The following is a 22,104-nucleotide window of genomic DNA, read 5'->3' on the forward strand; positions in this document are numbered from 1 at the left end:
TAAATAAACTTTGTATCTTTATAGCTGTAGTGATTTTTTTCCAGCTGTCTTTGTTATAGTTAGTAAGTAAATAAATTACATTCTATTATCAATTAATATGTTAAATGAGAAGAAAAAACCTCAATGCAAACAGGATAGGAAATTATAACAAAGCAAAAATTCAATCTAAAATCTTTTTTTCTCTTTTTAAGAGAGATTTTTGCTATAGGACACACGCACTCGCTGGAGAGACAGAGGGGGACAGAAAGACAGAAAGCAAGAAATCACCCACCTGGGCGAAGGATGGCCATGGCACAATCCCTTCTCCTCCATTCTCCTCTTGGGAGTTTGAGCATGGACACACATGCACCTGGTATGAGTTTAGGCTGCCAAGTCCAGGACTCAAACCATGGTCAACTATGTGGGAGTCCAGTGACGTAACCCCATTATGCCATCTACTGATTCCTCAATCTAAAATCTTAAGCTAATAATCTCCACGTAAGAAGTCTCCTAATCACAGAAAACCATTATCAATTTCAAAAGCCAAATATTTGTACACAGGATTAGGAGGAAAGCATTACCAGAAAACAAATGTATGATTGTACAAATCTGAAGAAAGAGAGAAAGGGGGCCAGCAGGTGATATGGTAGTTAAGGCACTGGACTCCCACATGGCTAACCACAGTTCAAGTCTCGGATCTGGCAGTTTGTTTCCTCACTTTCCCTCTCTTTCTCTCTGCCTCTCTCTGATGAGCATATGTGCCCTACAGAAAATTTTTAAATAATAAATAAATAATTCTAAAAAAAAAAAAAAAGAAAGAAAGAAAATTTGTTGTAATGGTTAGTTTTGGGTATCAATTTGACTAGACCAAGGAATATCTAAAAACCTAAAAAAGCCATTGCCTAAAATCCTAATAAAGCATTATTCTGGGTTTGTCTGTAAAAGTGTTTCCTGAAGACATTAACATATAAGTCTGAGTACAGTGGAAAAAAAAAAAAAATCTATCCTCAATGTGGGCAGACACCATCCAATCTACCAAGAGCCACAGAAAGAACATATACAGAAGACAGATTGGTCTCTCTGGGAAAGCAGAACAGATGTATGTACTCCACTGCAATGAATAGCCTTAACTCAAGGCCTTTCTGCCTTTGGACTCCAGGACTTACAACAGCAGCCCAAGTTCTCAGTCTATCGACCCTGGACTGATGCCTTCAGACTTGGACTGAGCCATGTATCAGCATTCTAGGATCTCCAGCTGGCAGACAACCTGTGTGACTTAATTGTGTGAGTTGATTCTCATAATAAATACCCTCGCACTAACATATATGCTATTGGTTCTCCAGAGAACCCTGGTTAACACAACTGTCACTCCAAAAACTGCATATTGCAAGTTGGTAGAAAAATATGATAATCCAATTCAAACTACTTATGCAGTATTCACTTTCCTCATTATCACAATAATTGAGACTTAGTGGTTTAAAAAGAAGAATATGGTAATTGTTTGCTGCAACTGAGAATGGAATAAAAATTTATAATTGTTAAAATTATATGAGGGGCCAGCAGGTAGAATAGTGGTTGGTACGCTGGACTCCCACATGGCAAATCATAGTTCAACTCCCAGACCTGGTGGCTCGAAAACCATGCCAGTCACGTGTGTATACATGCCCAAAATCCCAAAAGAATGGAGAAGAGGATGCACCACAGCCATCACCCATGGGGAGGATTTCTCACTTTCCCTCTCACTGTCTGTCTCTGTCTCTCTCTCTCTCTCTGTCACCCTATGCTTTCAAAAACCTTAAAAAAAAATTATACATTAATACACTGTGTAAAATTTTCACATTCAGCTATTAAACTCTATAAATCAGAAATAAAATACAAATTATATATATATTTGAACCGAATTAAAAGCACTATTTTCTATTTCTTATTCACACAGACTCTAATCAATCCGAAGTCTAGGATAGTTGAGTTGGTGTAGTGGAAATATAATGTTCCATGATGCTGAGGCTACATGGAGGGTCCCAGATTCACGTCCTGAGGTCTCCCTATAAACAACAGATGTGCGCACACGTGCTCATGATGCTGGCTGACTGAAGCTGGGAGTGGATAGGGGCATAAGGATCCTGTTGGGATACCCCTCGCTTCCCCTTCATAGAAAAAATAATTAAATTTTTAGGGACCAGTAGATGGCGTAATTGTTACATCACTGGACTCCCACTTAGTCAACTGTGGTTCAAATCTCAGTCCCAGCGGCTTAAAACTCAGGCTGGGCATGTGTGCGTGGGCACATGTACATGCGTGCCCAAAATCCTAAAAGAATGGAGCAGAAGGGACTGCAATGTGGCGATCCCCCCAGGAGCTGATTTCTCGCTTTCTATCTCTCTTGCTCTCTCTGTCTAGCGAGCACACATATCCTATACCAAAAATCTCTCTTAATGAATAAAAAATTTTAAAATAAAAAAATATTTAAATAGAAGTCCACATAATGTTAAAACTAAGATTCTGCTATAAAGTCTCATGTTCCCAAAAAGTGACCCTGTTACTGAAAAACTTCATAAATTTAAAATTTTTAAAAACAAACACATGCAACTGAAAGCCTTCATGGCTAAATTTACCGTCTTGTGACCGTTCTGGCAGGCCACATGCAGCGCCGTCTGCCCCATGGCATCCTCAACGTCAACATCACTGACATGCTGCACAAGGTCATGGAGTAGCTCTGTCCGCCCATTCACAGCCAACCAGTGTATCTGTGAAGCCATTTAGTTACTTAACATTTGTGCAGGAGGGTTTCATACAAAACCAGCAAATAAACGTATTATCTTTCTTTTCCTTCTTTTTGTTTCTTATTGCTATGATTTTGCAACTGAGCATGATATGCAACATAAAGATATTTTAAGCCAATACAAGTTTTTTCCATGTTTTTATGTAGGGGAAATAAGCATCAAGATGTAAGTTACACCCCCATGTATTTCAAAATCAAGAACTCTATGGCTCAAAATGGTATGTATCTTAGGCTTAGGATCATCGAATACTCTGCAGACTCTGAATATTATACATAACTTGTCTATGGAAAAAAGTACTGGATATTATTTCTTACCCAAGAGCAAAAATGAGTTAAAAAGTAAGTAACACAGTAGTGTCATATTCGTTAGTGCCCATATTTTACAACACAAGCTTTTACATAAAAAAATACACAGGTAGGATTTTAAGAAGTGAAACACCTATTAAAGTCTACCAAAGGAAATCAGTATTAGGGCCAGCAGGTAGCATGGTGGTTAAGGTGCTCTCAACTGTGGTTTGTGTCCCACACCTGGCGACTTGCTTTCTTCCTTTCCTTTCTATGTCTCTCTGCGGTGAGTATATGTGTCCTATAGCTTTTTCTTTTTTTAAAAAAAATATTTTACTACAGGGCACACTGCACTCACCAGAGAGACAGAAAGTGAGAAATCACTCCCTACAGAGGATAGCCACACCACAATCCCTTCTCCTTCATTCTCCTCTCAGGATTCTGGGCACGGACATACATGTGCCTGGTCTGAGTTTGAAGCCACCAGATCCAGGACTTAAAATGCAATCGACTGGGACCAGCAGTTAGCGTAATGGCTATGTCGCTGGACTCCCATGTAGTCGATTGCATTTTAAGTCCTGGATCTGGTGGCTTCAAACTCAGACCAGGCACATGTATGTCCGTGCCCAGAATCCTGAGAGGAGAATGAAGGAGAAGGGATTGTGGTGTGGCTATCCTCTGTAGGGAGTGATTTCTCACTTTCTGTCTCTCTGTCTCTCTCTGTCTGTCTGGCGAGTGCACACGCCCTATAGCAAAAACCTCTCCAAAAAAAAAAAGAAATGCAATCGACTATGTGGGAGCAAGTCAAGCAATGTAACCATTATGCCATCTGCTGATCCCCCATCCCAAATGTTGTAAAAGTAATAATAAATAAAATAAAATATTTTTGTAAAAAGATCATTATAATTAAAACTAGGCTGTAAGCGGCCAGATGGTGGCATAGTGGTAATGCAATTGGACCACATGAGAAAGGTCCTGGATTCACATCCCAGGACCTCCTGAACATGCAGGGTTGCGTGCATTTCTGTTATCCAAGGTAGCTGAGTCTGAGGGTGGGTCATGGCATAAAGACCTTGTTGGAGTGCCTGACTGTGTCTGTTCCCCTTTTGCTCCTTTTCCTTTCTCTTTCTCTCTCTCAGAAGAAATAAAAACTTTTTTTGAGAATTATTTAACTGTACTTACTATTTTTTTTTATTTGACCAGAGAAAGGGAAAGTAAGAAAGCATAGGTCCAGGACTCTAACTGTGGTTGGCCATGCGCGAGTCCAGTGCCTTAATCAACACACCACTTGCCAGTCTCCAATTGGCTTTTTTAAAAAAAATCATGAATCCCATTTTAAACTATCAGCTTAGGCCCAGCCACAGTGGCACCCAATAACTGATGCTGCTATTTGGCAGGCTGAGGCCATATAGGAGGCTCCGGATCAATTACCAGCCCACTTTAAGGGCCAAGTGTGTGGGCACACATCTTCACACTCCAACTAGGCAAGAGGATCAACACAGTAAGACTCTGTGCTTAAAAATAAATTTAAAAATTTAACGATGGGCTAAACACATGTATCAGCTTCTCTTCTTTCTCCAAAACCCCACTGAAATCAAAATAAAAAGCATTTTCTTAAAGAACAGACCCATAAAGATAAAAAAGAGAACAATAACAAGTTTGCAAGCTGGAAAACAGATTAACTGCTTTTTACCTTGTCAGATAATTAATACTTGTTGACTTGTCACAACAAAAAGTGGAATTCTAAACCAGCAGTAGATAAAGCCAAGAGAGATGTGATTCAGATACAGAACCTCCCAAATGCTCAAAAGTCAAAAGTAAGTACAACGACCTCTTGAAGTAAGGGTGAAGGTGGGACTAATTAAAAACAGATCAGTTACAAGTTTATTTAACTTTAGATTTAGATCTTCAGATCCCTATTCCTACTCAATTCTGAAAGGTGAGTGATGAGCCCTCCCCAAAATAACAGACTACAAGGGCTTGAAAACTGTCTCTAGATTAGAGACACCAGGCACAATGAAACAGTGCCATGCTGAAAAAGGGAAATTGAATGCAAACTATACACTACATATTAAAGATCCCAAAGCATTCTTCCCTACCCAGGATCCAGACTGATAACATTTCTGTGTTTTTTGAAAGGATTATAGGGCACGTGTGCTCACCAGAAAGACAGAGAGACAGAAAGGGAGAAATCACCCCGCAGGAGGCATGGCCATGCCACAATCCCTTCTCCTCCATTCTCCTCTCCGGATCTTGGGCATGCACGCACACACAGCCACCATGAGTCTAAGCCGCTGGGTCTAGGACTTGAACCACAGTCAACTACACAGGAGTCCAGCGATGTAACCATTATGCCATCTGCTGGTCCCCAGACCAATAACATTTTTATAGAAGTTGGAAGAGCTTTTTCTGAGAAATCTGACCAGCTCAAGAGTAAATGCCTAAAGAAACTGATACAGGGAAGGGTCCTAGAAGTAAATACCCAAGCAATCACCCTACAATACCCTACTCTAGTGAACAAATCTCACTCATACTGACAGAGCTTTCAAAGAGCTTGTTCTTGTTCCAGCAAACATTTCGCTAAGTTATCTCATTTGAAAAACAAAACACAAAACAGACAAAGAAGGAAACTATGAATATATAAAGGAAAAAAATCTATTTAATGCTCCCAGAGAGGGAACATACGGACTGCATCCTTGAAACGAAGAACAGGAGAGTATCCTTTTGTTTTTTCTTTGTTTTTGTTGTTGTTGGGTTTTCTTGTTTGTTTGTTTTGTTTTTAAGAGTATCCTTTTTTTAAATAATTATTTATTTTATTTTATTCATTTGTTTATTTATTTTTTTAGTTTGACCAGAGAGAGACAGCAGGTGAGAAAGAGAGAAAGAGGAAGTGAGAAAGCAAGCCACCAGATTCAGGACTCGAACCCTGGTCGGCCATGTGGGAGTGTCCAGCACCTTAACCACCACGCCACCTGCTGGTCCCAAGAGAATCCTTTTTGAAAGTGACAACACAGGGCCAGCTATGTACTACAGTACTTAAGGAATATATGCAGGGACATAGATCCTATGTGACCAACTACAGTTTCGAATTCCAGTTCCAATGGCTTGAAAACCACACTGTGCACATGTGCATCTGTGCCTAAAACCCCAATGCAATGGAGAAATGTTGGAAAAAGGACTAGAGCATGACCACACCCTGTTGGAGGATGCTTTCTCCCCAACCCATGAGTTCAGGCAACCTCTGGAAATTAAAAAAAAAAAAAAAAAAAAAAATTGGACAATAACATTGTGATAGAAACATGCAAACTCAAAAGAAGATTAGTCTTCCAGAAAATACAAAGAAATTAAGATATAAGAAAAATAAGATAAGTAAAAGGATAGTGCAAGAGGTCTAATATTCAAATAATAAGAGTTAGAAAAGCAGCAACCAGAAAAAACAGAGAAGTGGAACTCACCTAATTACTTATGAAATTTTCTTATGAGTTCTTATTACATGAATTTGCAGTAATAGGTCTTTAGTATTATCTAGCCAAATAAGATTAAACAAATCCAAACTAATACATACCATCGTGAAATTTTAGAACACTAAGGAAAAGTAGATTCTCTAAATTTCTAGAGAAAAGAAACAGAACAGGTTTCATCTAATGAATAAAGAATCGTGGGAACCAGCAGTTAGCGTAATGGCTATGTCGCTGGACTCCCACGTAGTCGGCCGCAGTTCGCGTCCTGGACCCGGTGGCTTAAAACTCATGCCGGGCGCGTGTGCGTGCGTGCCCAAGATCCCGAGAGGAGAATGGAGGAGAAGGGATTGCAGCGTGACCATCCCCCCTGGGGGGTGATTTCTCGCTTTCTCTCTCTATGTCTCTAGTGAGCGGACACACAGTTGTTAACGTGAAAAACATCTAAAAAAAAAAAAAAAAAAAAGAATCGTGGAACCAGCAGATGGAATAATGGTTACATCTCTGAACTTCCAGATAGCTAACCACAACTCGAGTCCTGAACCCAGTGGCTTCAAACTCACACCAGAAGTGTCTGCGAGTGTGCCCAAAATTACAAAAGGAGAATGGAGTAGGGACGGCAACATGGCCATCCCCCCAGGGGGCAATTTTTCACTTTCTGTTGCTCTGTCTCTCTAGCGAGCACACATGTACCCTATAGCAAAAATTTCTCTCGGAAAATAATTTAAAAATCAAGAATCAAAATTTTACCAAACTGTAAAACTAAAAGCTAGAAGTCAATAAAGTGATACTTTCAGTATTCTAAGGGGAATGATGCCCAGCCTACATTTTATTGTCAGCTGAATTATCAAGGATATAACTAAAAGGCTCAAAAATGCAAGTCATATTCGGACACTGACGGTGGCAACAAACTTACTTCCCATGAATCCTTTCTACCAGAAGATGTGGACCAGCAAAGGGAAAGAATAGCTAACAGGAAAGACAGACATGGTACCCACAGAGCAGAGAATCCAAAGCAAGAGAAAGGCAAAAGAAATTTCCAGGATGATGGTGAAGAGATATTCCAAACAGTACCTAGGCGGCACTCCTAGAAATCAGTCAATCCAAACTGCAGAAGACAGAAATAAATTTCTTCAAAACATAATCAAGAACATGTACTAAATACATGCTAGTAGAAAATTTACAAAGCTGAAGAACATTTGGTATGCATTAATAAGAGCTTAGAGAAGTTTATTAAGGCAAGAAACAGATTAAAAGACATATAGATTAGGGAACCAGCAGATGGTATAGTGGTTACATCACTGGACTCCCGTGGTTCGAGTCTCAGACCCAGTGGCATGAAACTCATGCCAGATGTGTGTACGTACATGTCCAAGATCCTGGGAGGAGAATGGAGAAGGGATTGTGGCATGGCCACTGACTTTCTCTCTCTCTCTCTCTCTCTCTCTCTCTGGCAAGTACATGCACCCTAAGGCAAAAAAGAAAAAAATCTCTACCAAAAAAAGAAAAAAGAAAACAAAGATATACGAATTAGAAAAGAAATGAAACTATCTCTGCTTGCGTATGACATGATCATTTATAAGAAAATCCCAAGGAATCTACAAAAACTCATGGAATTAATCACGAAGTTCAACAAGGCTGCAGTCTACATAGTAATCATGTAATACATAGTAAACATGAAGAAATCCAAACTGAAAACACAATACCATACTATTTATAACTGATCCAAAGAAAATGAAGTGCAGTACTTACCTGTATGTTTAACAGAGTATGTACAAAATTCCCTTTTTAAAAGTACAAAATGTGCGAGAACCAGCAGTTAGCATAATGGCTATGTCGCTGGACTCCCACGTAGTCGACCGCAGTTCGCGTCCCAGACCCAGTGGCTTAAAACTCACACTGGGCACGTGTGCGTGTGTGCCCAAGATCCCGAGAGAAGAATGGAGGAGAAGGGATTGCGTCATGACCATCCCCCCTGGGTGGGGATTTCTCACTTTCTGTCTCTATGTCTCTCTCTGTCTGTCTGGCAAGCACACGCGCCCTACAGTGAAAATCTCTCCAAAAAAAGTACAAAATGTTGTGGCCAGCAGTTGCCGTAGTGGTAAAGGTGCTGAACTCCCACATGGCTGACTGTGGTTTGAGTCCCAGATCTGTCAGCTTGAAATTCATGCCAGGCATATGTGCATGCATGCCCAAGATCCCAAGAGGAGAATGGATAGGGGACTGCGGTGTGGCTATCCCCAAAAGGTGACTTCTCGCTTTCTATCTCTCTCTCTGTCTCTGTCTCTCTAGCAAGCACATGCACCCTATAGCCAAAACAAACAAACAAAAAGTCATTGAGAGAAAATACGATATTCCAATGAAAGAAATCAAAGACTTAAATAAATGGAGAGATACAGTGTATTTATGGATTAGCAGACTCAACCCATATAGTAAATGTCAACTGTCTCTAAAGTAATGTTTTGGTTTAATTCAATTCCAACCAAAATCATGGCAAGTTTTTTTGTTTTTGTTTGTGTTTTGTTTTTTAACATAAACAAGTTTCCTCTACAATCTATATGAAAAGGCAAAGGAATCAGAATAGAAAACACAGTTTTGACAAAAATAAAGTGGGAAGAATTATTCCACTTGATATTAAGGCTTTCTATATGTTTTAGTAATTAAGACAGTGTGGTATTGGCAGAGGGACAGACACATAGGTCAGCAGAATGAATACAAAGTCCAGAAGTAGCCCACATAAATAAATGCCCAAATGATTTTGAGAAAAATACCAAACTAATTTCATGCAGAAGGATGACGTTTTAAACAAATAGTGCCAGAATAACTGGGAAAATCAGGCAAAAAATAAATCATTAAACCTCAATGTAAGCTTCACATCTTATACAGGTATTAATTCAAAAGAGATCATAGACTTACATGTAAAGAATAAAATTTTTAGGAAAAAATTTAGGAAGAAAATATGCAGGTTCTAGGGCAATGTAAAGAATTCTTAAACTTGATAGCAAAAACATGATCTTTTTTTTTTTAAAAAAAGTGGATACATTAGACTTCATGAAAATTTAAAACTTACTTTTCAAAAAGATCCTGCTAAAAGTTCAAAAAGGGCCTTTCTATAGGCCCTGGTGGTTGCTGTCAAAATGGGCAAGTTCATGAAACCCGGGAAAGTGGTGCTGGTGCCAGCCAGATGCTACTCCGGACGCAAAGCAGTCACCATGAAGAACATTAATGATGACACCTCAGATCACCTCTACAGCCATGCTCTTGTGGCTGAATTGATGGCTATCCCCGCAAAGTGACAGCTGCCATGGGCAAGAAGAGAATCGCCAAGAGGTCAAAGATCAAGTCTTGTGAAGGTTTATAACTACAATCACCTCATGCCCATGAGGAACTCTGTGGATATTCCCTTGGACAAAACTGTGGTCAACAAGGAGACACCTTCAGAGACCCTGCTCTTAAACGCAAGGCCCGACGGGAGGCAAAGGTCAAGTTCGAAGTAGAGGTACAAGACAGGCAAGAACAAGTGGTTCTTCCAGAAGCTGCAGTTTTAGATGTTTTATGTTTCAGTCATTAAAAAGGTGGGTTTAAGGTTTAGGGTTTAAAAGCAAATAAATAAATAAAAAGCATTCAAAAGGAGGGCTGGTTCCATAGGACAGAGGTTAAGCACCACGCACAGAAAGGTGGATCCCACATGGCAGATCACAGTCTGAATCCTGGCCCCTGCAGCTTGAAAAACACACCAGGTGCATGTGCATACGTGCCCAAAATCTTGACAGGATGGAGAAATCAAAGAAAAAGGATTATAGCATGGCCACACTGTACTGAGGGGTGCTTTCTCTTTCTCTCTTTCTCTCTGGGGAGCACATATGCCTTCTGACAATTAAAAAAAGGGAGCTCAAAAATGCACACTAAAAATTGAGAGGAAATATTTGCAAATGACATAGCAAAGCACCATAATCTTTAATACATAAAGAATTGTCACAGGCTAACACAGAGCCTAGTAGTTGAGGGAGCTGAACCCTATATGGTCAACTGAGGTTCAAATACTGTCCTCAGCAGCTTTAAAGACACACAGATGTGTATGTGTTCAGTCACCAAGCTCCTGGAAGGATGGAAAAATAGAAAAGTGATTATAATGTGACCACACCCCCTGGGACCACGTCCCCCTGGGAAGTGCTTTCTCTCTCTCTCTCTCTCTCTCTTTCTCTCTCTCTCTCTCTGTCAGGCATATGTGCATGATGGCAAAAAAATATTGTCACAACTTAACAGTTAAAAAAATAAAATTTGAAAACAGACAAATGACATGAATTGGCATTTCACATCACATAAGAGGATATACAGGTAGCAAGTAAACCCATGAAAAAAATATTTGACATCACTGACAATTAAGCAAATACTAATCAAAACCATGACTGTGTCACTACACACCCATCATGACAAAAATAAAAAACTGTTACAACACCAAGTGCTGTCAAAGACGCTGAAAAAGTAGATCACGGGACCAGCAGCTAGAGTACTGGCTATGTCACTGGACTCCCATGTAGCCGACGGTGGGTCAAGTCCTAGACCCGGTGGCTTAAACTCACGCTAGGTGTGTGTACATGCATGCCCAAGATCCTGAGAGAATGGAGGAGAAGGGATTGCATCATGGCCATCCCCTCTAGGGGGGTGATTTCTTGCTTTCTGTCTCTCTCTGTCTTTCTCGCAAGCACACACATCCTATAGCAAAAACCTCTTAAAAAAAAAAAAAAAAAACTAGATGACACTTTCATTACTGGTAGGAATATAAAATGGTACAACCCTTCTGAAAACTGGATCACTCATATACTACTGGTGGGAGTAATATGGTACAACCATTCTGGACAACAGTTAGGCAGTATATTTTCAAACTAAACATGGAACTATCACACACAACCAAGCAAACTGCATACCCAGATATTTATCCCAGAGAAATAAAACCTTGTGTTCACACAAAATGGTGTACACTAATGTTTACGTTTATAGTTGCTTTACTCATAATATTCTAAGACCAAAAAAGGCCCAGATGTCCTGCAACAAGTGAATGCTTAAACTGTGGCACGCACATTCCACAGAACACTGTCCAGCAATATAAAGGAACAAACTATTAATACATGCAACAACCTAGACACATCTCCAGGGAATATGAGCAAAAATAAGCTAATCCCAAAAGGTTCTAAAGAGCATGATTCCGTTTAAATAAAACTCTATTTTTAAATATATAATGGTTTTTCTTTTATACACAATAGAGCACACTCATGCACAGGAGAAGAAAAGGGACAAAGGAGAGGGAGAGAGATGAGCACCCTCCACAGGGTCATGCAGCAACTCCCTTCCCTTTGGTCCTCCACCCTGTCAGATCCTGGGCATTCACGTAGGTGCCCAGCATGTTTCTGGCTGACCAACTAGGGATCTCAACTGTGGTCACCATATAGGATCCAGGTCTTCTTGAGCGGCACAACAGCATGAAACTGGCCCAACTTTTTTTGTTTTTGCTATAGGATACATTTGCACAGTAAAGAAAGAAGAGAGAGGAAAAGTGAAAAATCACTCCCCAGAGGGGACAGCCACAATGATATTCCTTTTTATTTATTTATCTTTTAAGAATTATTTCTTTATTTAGTTAGTTAGTTAAATTTGACCAGAAGATGAACAGAGTGAGAGAGAGAAGTAAAGTGAAAAAGCAAGCCACCAGAATCAAAGCGTGGTGGGCCATGTGGAAGTCCAGCACCCTTAACCACCATCTGCTGGCCCCTGCAATCCTTTCCCTTCCAGTCTCCTTGGGATTTTGAGCAGGCACATGTGCCCCACATGATTTTCCATCTGCTAGACCCAGGACTTGAAATGTGTAATCAGCCATGTAGGATCCAGCACCTTAACCTCCATGCCACCTGCTGGCCTCCTCCAACGTTTTTCTTTTCTTTAAGAGAGATTTTTTTTTGCTATAGGGTGTGTGCACTCACCGGAGAGACAGGGAGACAAAATGCAAGAAATCAAATCACTCCCCAGGGGTGAGAATGGCCATGCCGCAATCCCCGCCCCTACATTCTCCTCTTGAAACTTTGGGCAGGCAAGCACACATGCCTGGTGTGAATTTAAGCTGCTGGTTCCATGGGTGTCTATGTGGGAGTCCAACAACGTAACCATTACACCATCTCCTGGCCCCCTCCTTTCTGTGTGTGTTCACCAGAGAGAGGAAGAAAGCTCCCCTTCTTCCCCAGTATAGGGCGCGTGCGCTCGCCAGACAGACAGAGAGAGACATAGAGACAGAAAGCGAGAAATCACCTCCCAGGGGGGATGGTCACGCCGCAATCCCTTCTCCTCCATTCTCCTCTCAGGATCTTGGGCACGCACGCACACGCGCCCAGCGTGAGATTTAAGCCACTGGGTCTGAGACGCAAACCACGGTCGACTACTTTTATACACAATAGAGCACACTCATGCACAGGAGAAGAAAAGGGACAAAGGAGAGGGAGAGAGATGAGCACCCTCCACAGGGTGATTTCTCGCTTTCTGTCTCTCTGTCTCTGTCTTTCTGGTGAGCACACGCGCCCTATAGCAAAAACCTCTCCAAAAAAAAGAGAAAAAAATGGGCAAAATAAGAGATCTTTATGGTATTAGAAATGTTCAGAGTATTGACTGTACCTATCAATACATAAATCTATGCAGATATTAAAACTGTATAAAACTTATGTACATACACACACATGTACAATTAACACTGGAGAAAATCTCAGTAAGATGACTTTATCAATGTCAATATCCTGATTGTGATATTACAGTTTTGCCAAAACGTTCTCACTGGGTAAAACTGAGCAAAATGTACAGGGGATTTCTCTGTATTAGTTAGAGCTACACGTGACTCTACAACTACCACAATTTTTCTTAGAAAGGTAATTATTAACTACAGGAAAAACAAAATGTGTAAAAAAAGAAAAACAGCTACAGCAAACTTCTTGGATTAACTATGTGTAGTTTTTACATAGTTAAGAAAATAAAAACAGGGGTAGCAGGTGGCATGATAGTTGAGGCACTGGACTGCCACATGGCCGATCACGGTTCAAGTCCCAGATATGGTGGCTTGCTCTCTCACTTTCCCTCTCCCTGTCAATCTCCCCATCACTCTCTCTGGTCACATTAAAAAATAAAAATAATATTTTTTTTGAGAGGTTTTTGCTATAGGGCATGTACGCTCGCCAGAAAGACAGAGAAAGAGAGATAGAAAGTGAGAAATCACCCCCCGGTGGGGATGGCCATACCTTAATCCCTTCTCCTCCATTCTCCTTTCGGGATCTTGGGCACGCACACACACGTGCCTGGCGTGAGTTTAAGCCACCGGGTCGAGGACTCGAACTATGGGGTTGGCTATATGGGAGTTCAGCGACATAGCCATTACGCTAACTGCTGGTCCCTAATAATAAATTTTAAAAGTTAATAAATATTTAAAAAGGAAAAAAAAACAATGAAAAATGATCTAACTAAAATTACAACTGACTATATTGAAGGGACGTGAGGGAAATGTACTTATGGTGACAGGCTAGGGAGAGAGGCTAAAAAAAAGAACTAAAATCTGTAGAATTAATTGGTGATCCAAAAACCAAAAATTAAACCTTAGCATGTTACTTACATATGGAGAAAAATTTTAAATCCATTACAATAGCTGAAAGGACATACCTAGGGTTAGGGAAATTTAGAAGACTACCATTGTCTATAAGCTTTGTAGAATCATTTGACTTTTTAAATATAGCATCGATCATTTTATTAAATAAAGATTTTACTCTTTTAAATTTCTATTAGGCTGGCCCCATCACTCAATAGATGAGCACTGGAGAGAAGGAATCGAATCCCACACAGCTGACCATGGTTCAAGCCCTCGCCCTGGCACCTGAAAAACATCCTGAGCACATGTGTATGCATGCCATAAACCCTGACAGGAAGAAGAAATGGAAGATAAAGGATTATGCTGTGACCACGCCCCACTGGAGAATACATCTCCCTTCCCTGTCATGCTCTCTTCTCCACATGGACACACAAGTGCACATGCCCTCGGGTAGGAAAACAAAAAATGCTTTTTAAGTATTCTATTCCAGCTCCCTTAAAGTTCAAGAGTGAAAGAAATAATTAAAAATTTATCCAATTAAATAGACTATGTTAACATAGCACTTTTTATCTTGAAATATTTAAGAGTCCTACGGAAAGATCTACGTCATTTCTAGGATTTTATAAGCCTCTGTGGCACCTACCACTTCAATAAGTATCCTGCAGATATTCAAAAACAGTTTTTCCTTACAAGATAAATAATATTATATTATTATTTAACAAAATCTGAATTTTCATAGGAGTTATAGATTCTTTGTGATAATCATGATTGAGCTTATTGTATAATATTCAATTCATAAAATAATTCAATGTTTTTTAAAGAGAGTCTTGCTATGGGCACGTGGGCTCACTGAAGAGACAAAAACAAACAGAGACAGGAAGTGAGAAATAACCCCCTAGGGGTTATGGTGTGACCACCATGGGCGGGAATAGTCATGCTGCAATCCCTTCTCCATTCTCCTCTCAGGATCTTGGGCACGTGCACACACACACACGCCCAACGTGAGTTTTACAGGACTTGGGCACCAGTCAGCCATGTGGGAGTCCAGCAACATAACCGTCACGCCATCTGCTGGTCCCAAATAATTTAAATCTTAGTGAAGCTTTGTAATGCCCCGCCCTTCCAAATGTTTGGTCAAAAAGATAATGAAAACTGTCATAAAAGGCCAGTCTGTGGTATGATGGTTAAGGTGACTAGTTCCTACATGGCCAGCTGGACTGTTCAGGTCCCAGACTCTATGGCTTGAAAAACATGTTGGGCACGACAGGAGGGAGAAATGTAGAAGGAACTGAAGCACAGCCATTACCACAGGGGATGCTTTCTCACTTTCTCTCTCTCTCTCTCTCTCTCTCTCTCTCTCTCTCTCTCAACCCTCACAGGCCCTCTGGCAAGACTTTTTTAAAAGAAAGAAAGAAAACTGGCATGAAAAGCAAATCCTCTCCTTTAATCACAAATTTTAAAATCTACAATCTGTATCAATGGATGGTACGATTTAAAAAATAAAAGTTCACATCTTCTGCCATAACTTCAAAACAATTATTTAATAATAACATAATTCTATTTCATCTCCACTTACAAAATGAATGTTTCATTAAATTATGACAATTTGGTTAAAATTTGGGATTTCAACAACCTCTTTGGCAATATCCCTTATATCAGCTACTTGGGTGAGAAATATATTGACTTGGGACCAGTAGATGACATGCTGGTTATGTCACTGGGCCCCCACGTAGTTGACTGTGGTTAAAGTCCCGGACCTGGGGGCTTACCACTCATACTGGGCGCATGTGCATGTATGCCCAAAATCCCAAGAAGAAATAGAGGCGAAGGGACTCTGCTATGGCCAACCCCACTGGGGGGATGATCTCACACTTTCTGTCTTTCTGTCTCTGTCTTCTGTCTCTCTGAGGAACACACATGCCCTTTCTCTGAAAAAAAAATTAACTTATTTTTTGCCGGGAGAAAAAAAGTGATAAGACAAAATAGATTAAAAATACTAGTTTAAGGGGCCAACGGGTGGCATGGTGGTTAAGAGCGCTGGACTACCACATGGCCAACCGCAGTTCAAGTCCCAGACCTGGCAGCTTGCTTTCTCACTTTCTCTCTCTCTCCCTCGCTTACTCTCTAACTCCAATCCTCTGGTCAAATTAAAATAAACAAAGTTAAATAAAATAATTATTTTTAAAAAATGTATACTAGTTTAAGTAAGGTATAAGTCTGAACAGGTATAGGCCAAAATGTTAATGTGATTCTCTTGAGTGCAAGGAATACAGAAAGTGCTTATTCCCTTTGTTAACTTTTTTTTTTGCCCTTTTCTGTCTAGCCACCCAATTTTTATACAAGTAACCTATGGAAATTATTTGAAAAGACACAATAAGGGCAAGTCTCATAGACTACTAGTCAAGGGAGCCAGATCCCACATGGTACACTGGGGTTTGAGTCCTGGCCCCAGCAGTTTGAAAAACATGCCAGGTTGGGTGTATGTGCATGCATGCCCAAGATCCCGAGAGGAGAGTGGAGAAGGGATTGCGGCATGGCCATCCCGCCTGGGGGGGGATATTTCTCGCTTTCTGTCTCTCTGTCTCTCTCTGTCTGTCTGGCAAGCGCACACGCCCTATAGCAAAAACCTCTCAAAAAAAAAAAAAAAAATGCCAGGTGTGTGTGCCCAAAATCTCAACAAGACAAAGAAATGGAGGAGAAGAAACAATAGCATGACCACACCCCACTGAGAAGTGCTTTCTCCTCGCTCTTTTTCTCTGTCTCTGTTTCATTCCGGCAAGCACACGCATCCTCTCCCATTATGTGGGGGTACATAATGAAAACTATCCTATAGTGAACTCCTAACACATTCTGGTAGATATGTTCCTAAGAAGTACTTCAAAAATCAGTGAGAAAACTAGCAACATAAGACATCTAAATAAATTAAAGTTATATGCTTAAAAAGGGAAAGGAAAATAGGACCAACAGGTGGAGAGGCGGTTAAGTAAGCTGGACTCCCACATGGTTGACCACGGTTCAAGTCCCAGGCCTGGCAGCTTGCTTTTTCACTTCCCCCCTCTCTCTCTCCAGTCAACTTTGAAAAAAATAATGACAATGAATAAAATTAAATTTATTTTTTTAAACGGGATAGGGAAAGGCCAGCTGGCCCCATGGCCCAGTGGTTAAGGGAACCAAATCCTACATGGCCAACTGCACACTTCGAATCCTGGCCCAGCAGCTTGAAAGCCATACTGGGTACATATTCATGTGTGACCAAAATCCTGACAGGATGAAGAAATGGAGATAGGATTACTGCATGAGCACACCCCACTGAAGAGTACTTTCTGCCTCTCCCTCTGTCTGTCTCTCTCTGACAAATGCGCCTGCCCTCTGACAAATTTTAAAAAAGGGGGAGTAGAGGAAGAAACATGGTGACCCTAACTTCTCTAATAGAGCTGAAAACTCTATCTCAAACATTCTACACCTTCCTAAATATTATCAAAAAGTTATTTGCAGAAACACTTGTATAACGCTTTGTACTACCATCACATTCAATACTATTTTCTAAAAAGATTTTGTAAATTCCACATATCACTGATAGCACTTACTGCTGTAAGGCCTTCATTATTACAAATGTTGACATCAGCACTGTATTCTAATAATTTACTCATGCATTTCTTCTGCCTGAAAAGAAAAAGTCATAGATAAGTATTACTAGAAAAATATACAAATGACAATTATTTTTCTGAAGTATTAATTATAATCAACATTTGCTAAAGACATCATAATAGCTAAATCTGGAATATTTAAATAAACACTATTTAAAATACAAAATCGTTTCTATGACTCAAAGATATAGAATGAGGAAACAGCACAATCAGGTTTTCCTACCACTGGAAAAAATTCATTATTAAAAATGCAGAAAGGGGGTCAGCAGGTGGCATGGTGGTTGGGGTACACTAGATTCCCACATGACCAATCACAATTCAAATCCTGGACTTAGTGTCTTCTTTTTCCCTTTCTCTTGTCAAATTGAAGAATAATAACAACAAATGGAATTAAATAAATATTTAAAAAAAGGAAAACTAGTGTGTCTAACACTACTTACTAGTTTCAACTAAATCATAAGTCTCATGCCATGGATTATATCATATTTCTTTTATTCAGTACTAAACATAGTTAAATATATATAACTATATATTATATATATATGCATGTACATATAATATACGTGTGTGTATGTATATATATTCTATATGTGTCTGTGAGTCTATATACACAGACACATATATAGATACACACTTGTATATATGTATATAAAATAGCTGATTGCCGTATGAGTGATACCAGTAAAAAGTGGTATGAGTATGTTACTAGTGTGTATATATAACATATATAAAATAAATGGCATAAATATGGCATTATATATAGTACATATAAAACAGTATACACAGTATTAATGTATAATAGTACATAGCATATAGTATATATACATATGCAAATATTACTATTTATTCAACTAGATCATAAACTTCTTCTTGCCATGATTTTTTCTTATTTCCTTAATCAATTCAGTACCAAGCATAGCCAGGCACATAGTACTCTCAATAAAACTTTATTAATTATTAGTTGCATATTCAATCTATAAATCAATAACCATTGAGTCATCAGGAAAGTCATGTTGCAGTTTTGCATAGAAAAATACATCATGACTTTCCCAATGACCTAATAAAATTCTTACTAAGTGAATAAACCATGTAAAAGAAAAAAGAACTGACAAATTACTTACTTTGATTTTTGTACCTGAAATAAAGTTAAATGTTTTTTTTTGTTTTTTGGTTGTTTTTTTTTTTTTGCCAGAGGGCACGTGGACTAGCCAGAGACCATGAGGCAGAGAAAGTGAGAAAGCACTCCCCATGGGGAATACCATGCCACAATCTCTTCTTTGTTCTCCTTTCGGGATTTTGGGCGAGCACACACATGCACATGTTAAGTTTTTTGTTTTCAAGTCACCAGGTTTGGGATATGAACTCCGTAGTCAGCCACGTGGGATCCAGCTGCCTTAGCCATCCTACCACCAGCTGGCCCAAATGTCATTTAAAATGAACATTATACTCAAAGGATTAAAGAAAATAAAGTTCTGAGTAAACTTTTAGATGCAAACATTTACAAAGTTCCTTCGTCAAACACATTCTTATAAAAACCTGGAGAAATAAATATTTAATAATCATGAGCCAACAAACCAGACTGTCCTAATGAAATAAATACACTGTTGGGGTCTAACTGGCACAGCAGGAAAGCACAACACACTGTGAGGCTGACCCACTTGAGAGGGTACAAGGTTCGTGACTGGAGACCTGAGACCTCCTGATTTCACATGTGTGCTGATGATCCAGTGCTGGCCGGGAGTGGAGTGTGGCATCTAGACATTCTTGGTGATCCTGTATCTCTCTCTCTCTCACTCACTCATGGAAGAAATAAATAAGCTTTTCAAAAAATGTTTTAATTTAAATATAAATAAATACACTGTTTAAAATACATATGTATTTATATGTCCATAGCAGTATGACTGGATTTCTAAAACCTATTCAGAAATCTGATGTGGACCATTGGCCTAGTGCCAAAAATATACTGGCAATAATCCAAGTACATTAAATACACCCAAATGTTAGGGTAGGGATTGATGAATAATAGCAGCAATTCCTAACACTAAACACTCTCCCTCTCGAAAATAGAGTGCAAAGGTATGGGGAAATACAGAAGAGAAATATATCGGGACCAACAACTGGCAGAATGGCTATGTTGCTGAACTCCCATGAAGTCGGACCGCAGTTCGAGTTCCAGACCCGGTGGCTTAAACTCACACAGGGTGCGTGTATGTGCCTGCCCAAGACCGCGAGAAGAGAATGGAGAAGGGATTGCAGCATGGCCATCTTCCTGAGGGGTAATTTTTCGCTTTCTGTCTCTCTCTGTCTTTCTGACAAGTGCATGCACCCTATAGCAAAAACCTCTCCAAAAACAAAAAAATAAAATAAGAGAAATATATCTTATTTTTCTCACTTAACAACCATTCTTACCACTTTTTAAAATCTGAGTAAGTAACAACAGTACAATGAAAGTGAACAGCTGTTTTACTAAGAACTGGAGTTAAAAATACTAACAAACACATAGACTCCACCCATTATAAGTTCATAATCTAGCTCAAAAAAATAAAGAAAAAAATAAATATTTCAAATTTGACCAACAATGTAACTTAAAGATACCTAATAATTCCAAGGTCTTCCCTTTTACAGTCCAGTGAAGTCATGGGCAGTGCTAGATGCCCCTGCACAAGGAAGCAACTATTTTCTTATCTAGATATTGCAACAATTAAAGGAAGTTATGGTAACCCAAGTGACACAGAAACTGTCATCCAAGTGTTCTGTAGATGCTTGATGGGGCTTCTACTGGGAAGGAGGACAACCCAGTACAGCACTAACAGTAAAGAGAGACAAGCTAAACAAAGCAGGCTATGAGAAATACAGTACCCATCTGACAATGACAGCTGAGGGAGCAAAACGAAAACCCCAAAAACCAGATGGACCAGCAAAAGCAGAATTTTCCTGTAATCCCCACTTGGCCTGGACAATCTGAACTCATAAAGAAATTATAGTAAAAAGTTGTTTCTGAAAACATCAGAAGACACAGCAAGAAATAAATACATCATTTAGCAAGTATGTATTGAGCACATCTAAGTTGTACAAGGCACCTAATTCAATAAATAATAACTACATTAAGTATTGAAAAATAATCTTTATAGAAATAGAACAGCATCCAAATTAGAAAAGGGGTCATGAACTCCTTTTCTCATTTGAATGTTTATCCTGTAATGTCAGCCATATTTCTTCATCTTAAATGAAATGGTCTTCTTCAATTACTACTGACAGAAGTAGTGATCAAACTATTTATTTGTTATGTGCTACTTAAAAAGCCTTTATTTCTGGGGACCAGCAGATGGCGAAATGGCTGTGTTGCTGGATTCCCATGTAGCCAACAGTGGTTCGAGTCCCAAACCCAGAGGCTTAAACTCACACCAGGAGCGTGTGTGTGCATGCCCAAGATCCAGAGAGGAGAATGGAGAAGGGACTGCAGCATGGCCATCCCCAAATGGGGGGAGAAGGGGTTATTTCTCGCTTTCTATCTCTTTGTCTCTCTCTGTCTATCTAGCAAGCGCCCGCACCCTATAGCAAAAAGCTCTTTAAAAAAAAAAAGGGGGTGGGGGGGAGATCAGCAGTTAGCGTAATGGCTATGTCGCTGGACTCCCACGTAGTCAACCGCGGTTTGCGTCCCGGACCCGGTGGCTTAAAACTCACGCCGGGCGCGTGTGCGTGCGTGCGTGCCCAAGATCCCAAGAGGAGAATGGAGGAGAAGGGATTGCGGCATGGCCATCCACCCTGGGGGGGGTGGTGATTTCTTGCTTTCTGTCTCTCTATCTCTCTCTGTCTGGCGAGCACACATTCCCTACAGCAAAAACCTCTCCCCCAAAAAAAAGCCTTTTTTTCTGAAAACCAGTATGAGAAAAGTCTTCAGCAGACCAAGAACAACCTGTCAGGGCCAGCAAATGATATAGTGGTTAAAGTTAAGGTGTGGTGGTTAAGGTGCTAGACTTTAATGTGGCCGACCACTGTTCGAGCCTAGACCTGCTCGCTTGCTTTCTCTGTCTCTCGAGCACTCACTCTGTATGTCTCCACCTCTGAATCTCTCTACATGTGCCCTGCATCAAATTAAAAAATAATATAAAGAAGAATGATAACTAAAAGTAAGTAAATAATTTTAAAAAAAAAGAACCTTTCTTTGAAGTCTAGGACCTATGTCTTGGTCCACACAATGAAGTCTTGTGACTAAGGTTCCTACTACAATGACAGCTCTGTATATCTGCCTTGCGCCAATCTGTTTTCTTTATTTACTACTGTTAAGGCAAGACTACTGAGATATTTTTCTACATGGAATATTTTCAATGACCTTTG

The 22,104-nt window shown here is 39.8% G+C and overlaps 1 protein-coding gene across 4 annotated transcripts in view; it reads right to left on the reverse strand.

Annotated features, from left to right (window-relative positions):
* The window catches only part of HACE1 (HECT domain and ankyrin repeat containing E3 ubiquitin protein ligase 1), a 125,607-nt gene that overhangs the window by 86,355 nt on the left and 17,148 nt on the right, over positions 1-22,104 (reverse strand). For 2 of the 4 annotated variants that reach the window (XM_006156943.3, XM_027775104.1), the window contains exons 5-6: positions 17,707-17,782; positions 2,595-2,726 (exon numbers count right to left, since the gene is read on the reverse strand). In XM_006156943.3, coding sequence (XP_006157005.1) covers positions 2,595-2,726; positions 17,707-17,782 — 208 coding nt within the window. Of the gene's footprint in view, positions 1-2,594; positions 2,727-17,706; positions 17,783-22,104 lie in introns of those variants that run through there. The other 2 variants (XM_014591053.2, XM_027775105.1) reach the window with 2 other exon arrangements.

The sequence above is a fragment of the Tupaia chinensis genome, unplaced genomic scaffold (assembly GCF_000334495.1).
Source record: "Tupaia chinensis unplaced genomic scaffold, TupChi_1.0 Scaffold000527_1, whole genome shotgun sequence".
NCBI lineage: Eukaryota > Metazoa > Chordata > Mammalia > Scandentia > Tupaiidae > Tupaia > Tupaia belangeri.